The 5103-nt window shown below is 32.1% G+C and overlaps 1 protein-coding gene across 1 annotated transcript; it reads left to right on the top strand.

Annotated features, from left to right (window-relative positions):
• The first annotated feature begins 138 nt into the window (after positions 1-138).
• On the top strand, positions 139-2355 carry LOC105558326 (odorant receptor 4-like). The gene is made up of 8 exons (XM_012005937.1): positions 139-145; positions 241-358; positions 481-742; positions 818-934; positions 1348-1438; positions 1505-1647; positions 1848-1980; positions 2068-2355. Exons 2-8 carry the CDS (start codon positions 253-255, stop codon positions 2119-2121), a joined length of 906 nt encoding a protein of 301 aa, XP_011861327.1. The 5' UTR covers positions 139-145; positions 241-252; the 3' UTR covers positions 2122-2355.
• Positions 2356-5103: the final 2748 nt, after the last annotated feature.

Raw genomic sequence — 5103 nt, 5'->3', positions numbered from 1 at the left:
CCAATACCTTAATTGTTGATTTTAGTTGCTGGTATTTGTTACAACTCAGTACAGTACGGATCTTCTTTTCAAGATTCTTTCCTTCGTCTTACCTGTTCTTTTTATTTTCATAAAATATTTCCTTTTTCTCACTAAGACATATAGTGTAAGTTCAACAAAACAAATCGGTTATTTAAATATTTAATTGTAACACCTACAATGCCAAATATATTCAAAATGTTGATAAGAAAAATGAAATAGTTGCAACAACTAATGGAGCAAATGAGAAATGACTGGAATTTGTTGAAGGATAAATTGGAAATTGATATTATCAAAAAATATGCTAGTTATATGAACATTCTCACAATAAGTATTATAGGTAACCCAACTTGTAATAATATTTTAACATATTTTTACTGATGAGACACAAAATATTGTGGCACATATATTTCGATACTTATTTGAAATAATTAATTTCATATTAGATTTATTATTTCCTAGTGTTTTGTTATATTTCCATATTCTTGTACATAATATTTCAACGTCTGCCATTCATCCTTGACTTCATATTACCAGTGAACGGATCACGACCTTATCAACTTCTCATGATCACGGAATATTTTGTTGATCATGATAAATATATTCAGTTTATATTATTACATGAGTTGTTAGTTGGTTATATAGGATTAACTGCAGTAGGGAGCACTGGTACGACATTTATTATATTTATGTCGCATGTATGTGCATTACTTGAAATCACAAGGTAATATAAAATGTATTTATTATTCCTTGTCGATCACTTGCTTCAATCATAATATGCATTAGTAAATTCATATAGCTATCGAATAGAAAATGCTTTCGAGAGAAATATATTAGCAATGCCTAATCCCAAAAAGCAGTATCTACTTCACCGAAGGATTGCACATGCAGTTGTTATGCATCAGAGAGCTGCTGAGTTAGTATATTTTTATTGTGAAACCTTTTGTAAGGTAATTTAGTTAGGAACTATTTCTTCTTTGTGTTACATTTAATTTTAAGGTTTCTGAATCATAAATGTATGTTTAACATTTAGGTCTTATTAATATTATACATCTTTGCAATAAATGCAGTTTTAAAAGCACAAATTGAACTTTATAATTAACTAATATTCAATAATTAAATTGACATATAGTATTTGCAATTAATTTTGTAATTCGGTCAAATTTAACAACATAATATTTTTGTGAAACATTGTGTACAATATTTTGAAACAGCTTTAAATGTGATGTTTGAATATTCTGTACATTCGTGAAGAACCATAATACTTACAGCTGTATTTATATTTGTATGATTAATGTAATAGTTTCAATATTTAACTTTTCATTTAAGGTTTAATGAATTTCTGAATTCTGCGTTTTTGGTATTATTCTCTCTTCTAATAGCAGTTGGAGTTAGTTCTGTAACTCTCAATCTTTTTCTAGTAAGTAATAGTTTTCTTTATTGTATTTAATTTTGTACTGCTTTTCAAGTAATAAATTTATTTCAGTTCTGCCGACTAATACTATTAAATGATATCGGTAGAGCATCTATAATAGGTCTACTCACATTTGCTTATTTCATATATATGTTTATTGGTAATTACTGGGGACAAGCTGTAATCAATAACGGAATAGATTTATTCAAAGTCACGTGAGTATTTTGTTTTTACTTATTGTTATGTTGTTAATAATCACATTTTAATCCTTACATTTGATTCAAGTACCTTAAAATTAAATTAACCGTTATTGTGTGTTCTATTTCGGTATTAAAAATCTGGCGTTAATTTAGCGCTAATTAGTAAAATTTCTTTAATTGTTTATGAGTTTGCAAATTAAATTTTATGATTATAGATATAATGGGTCATGGTATGCAGCACCATTGTCTAATCAAAAGCTGTTATTATTTATAATGCAAAGAGGGAGGGAACACCTTAGCATATCGTGTTTTAGTGTATTTGTTGCATCCTTGGATGGTTTTGCTACAGTAAATTTAAATTTTTTTTAACAGAAAAGAAAATTGAACTATCATACTAATGTTTATGTAATGTATAGAGTAATATTTATCTTTCAGTTGTCAAGTACAGTAATATCCTACTTCATGGTGATGTATTCTACACGACAATAATAATCCAAAGAGATGTGACCAATAAGTTAGTGAATTTTTTATTCCAAACACTTGACATGCGTTACAATGTAAATGTACAAATAAAGTATTAAGAACAAAAAATATTTTATTCGCGTTTCTGCAATATATAGTAAGTAATGTTAAATGAATAAAGAGGTTTGAAAGAATCACTTGTCATTAATGTCATATCAACTTATTTTTTAAACACAAAAATAGATTTTGATTATTATTTAATATACGGGGTGTTCCGCAGTGTTCTGACCGCCGTTCACGGGACGGTAAAGAGGAATAAACCAACAGAAAAGTCTTCTACGATTTTGCAATTGGAGCAATAGTTATCGAGATATTGATAATCAAAAGTCGCCGTATTAGCCCGAGCTACTGCCAAATGTAAGCGTGCGGTGCGATGTGTCCACCCATCAGCAGTCGCTCGCGGCGGTGCGCGGCGGAACACCCTGTATATGGCGTATAATATTTATTATTTAAAATAATTTTTCTGGTGCATGGCTGCATAGTTGGAGAAAGTAATTCGAATTCTGGCTGAGGTTACATTCTTCGCAAGAAATTCTTTACAGTGTATGTTTCCAAAGGATATTTTAAAAATATCATTAACTTGATTATCAATTTAATTACATGTAGGGTAGAGCGGGGCTAGTTGAGCATAGGGGCAAGTTGGGCAACGCGAATATCTTAGTTAACAAAACACGTGCGAACATGTTTATACGCGCTTAAAGAACCGAGTAGTGCGAGAAGACCTCGCCGTGTTATGCAGTCTGCGTCCGGCCGTCAGCTAACATACAACTGCGACTTATTTGTTTGGAAGGTTAACAGTAAAATTATTAGTTCATCCCAGCTTTTGGTCTACACGGTATATAAAGTTACTATCCAAAGCCAGATAATTTTTTTGACATATGTAATTATATCACTTTTTAACTGTAATGTTAAAGTTCCGGTTTTTGTTATAAAAAATATTTTACTTTTGTATTACATGTGCGCAAAACTGCTTGTGGGCAATCGGTTTGTAGGCAATCGGGAATGTCGGCAACTGAAGCTGTCGGCAAAATGTTGTGGGCAAACGAAGCTGTTGGCAATCGGAAATGTCGGCAAACGGGACCCCCCCCCCCTCCATCAACTTTAACTCTCGAATAACGTGATTGACTTTCAATAAGTGCTCCTTGACCTTGAAAAGCTTTTCTTGACCGTCAAGAGCAGTCTGTAATAAAAACCGTTTTGAACTTGACGATTAGGATTGAATAAATCGATAAAAAAATTTGATGTTGAACTTGAAGATCAAAGAGAACTTTGGTGATGCCTTATATGAAGATTTTTCTAATTATGGCTTAGAAAATCTGACAGAGTAGCGAGCAAACATTTTTATACATTCTGTACAAGCAACGATTACCGATTGGATGTGTGGAATTATATCTAACAAGTAATAATTAAACCATTGTAATCAATTATAGATAAGAATCTTACATTATTATATCCAAGAGGACTGGACGATGATGCAAAGTAAATCAGAAATTGATATTGTGGAGAGACATGTTCATAATAGCCGGAATTATGCAATCTATATATTCTGTAAGAAAATATTATTTTACTAATCCCGTTCTAATATTTATCCAGAATGCACCGTAAAAATAATTTTGTCAATAGTATTATCAAATATAATAATATTTAAATAAAATATCTTTTATTATACAGGGTGTCTGATGCAAGAAGACCCCTACGAAAAATAGTGGTAGATTGAGTCAGACTAAGAAGAGAAGGCGTGTACCAATTTACAAAATTCGCAATAGTTATCGAATAATTTATTGAAACGTCTAAGCAAATAAACGCGTGGAAAGTGATAGGCCGGGCTCGGAAGGCGTGCGAAGGGCGGACGCGAGCTGTAAGGGCAGACGCGAGCGGTAAGGGCGAGCGGTAAACGATACGGCCGTAACTACAATGCTCGCTATTTTTTTCCGGCGCGGAGTTACGTCGCGCGTCGTTCCACCTCTCACTCACCGTTGCTAGGAGATCTGGTATACAAAGCTCCTTGACATGCCTTCCGAGTCCGGCCTACGACTCTCTAAGCGCTCATTCGCTCAGACGTTTCAATAAATTATTCGATTACTATTGCAAATTTTGTAAAATGGCTCATGACTTTTCTTCTTACATTAGTCTAACCCAATCTACCATTATTTTTCGTAGGGATCCTCTTGTGTAAGACACCCTGTATATTTTATTTTTGTTCTATAATATCCATGTACACAAATAATCACAAATCCGTAATGAAGCGCAATAGCTTTTATATTTGTTATTTTTCTTGCTATAGAATTAAAATATATAAATTATAATACATTTAACTACAAAATCTGTTTGCGTTACAGGTACTGTCGGTATTTTAACAGTCGTTTTAATCATTGTGCAATTTTTCCCTGTTATTCTTGACTTTGTTTTGCCATTGGACGATCCTCGGCCACGCAAATCTCTTGTAAAAGTAGAATATCTTATCTATCAAAATAATTCTTTCTATACTGTAGTACTTCATGAAATTATTGTTTCTATATTATATGCCTTAATGACAACTACCACGTCAACACAACTGTTGTTACTCTCATATCATTCTTTTGGGATGTTTAAAATTGCCAGGTAACGATCGATTTTTATTAATCACGAATATCAATCACAAATTAAATTTGGGAATATTTGCAGTCACCGAATGGAACATTCCATCGATGATCACGTATTAATATATGCCAAATTGTGAACGCGCATTTTGCAAGAAGATTATTGATGTTGTAATTACGCACCGTAGAGCTATAGAGTTAGTACATTGTATTTCATTAATTTCTGTAAAATCAACTATTGCTTTTTGTTTTAATGTTATAATCTTTGTTCTTATAAGTACACGGAAAAAACAATATAGTTGTCACAAACAGAATTCTGGTTGTGTCAACCAGATTAAATAGTAAAATATGGAACAACTAATTATCTGGT

Source organism: Vollenhovia emeryi, unplaced genomic scaffold, assembly GCF_000949405.1.
Source record: "Vollenhovia emeryi isolate VEMERY1.0 unplaced genomic scaffold, V.emery_V1.0 DF939355.1, whole genome shotgun sequence".
Classification (NCBI taxonomy): Eukaryota; Metazoa; Arthropoda; class Insecta; order Hymenoptera; family Formicidae; genus Vollenhovia; species Vollenhovia emeryi.
The sequence above is the reverse complement of the archived record's forward strand: the minus strand, read 5'-3'. Positions and strand labels throughout refer to the sequence as shown.

Bases quoted from the DNA above. Each gene is read 5' to 3' on its own strand.
- LOC105558326 (XM_012005937.1), top strand. From the start codon at position 253: ATGGAGCAAATGAGAAATGACTGGAATTTGTTGAAGGATAAATTGGAA. The intron at 1,439-1,504 runs GTAAGTAATAGT...AATTTATTTCAG, and splicing joins TAACTCTCAATCTTTTTCTA to TTCTGCCGACTAATACTATT. The intron at 1,981-2,067 runs GTAAATTTAAAT...TTTATCTTTCAG, and splicing joins CCTTGGATGGTTTTGCTACA to TTGTCAAGTACAGTAATATC.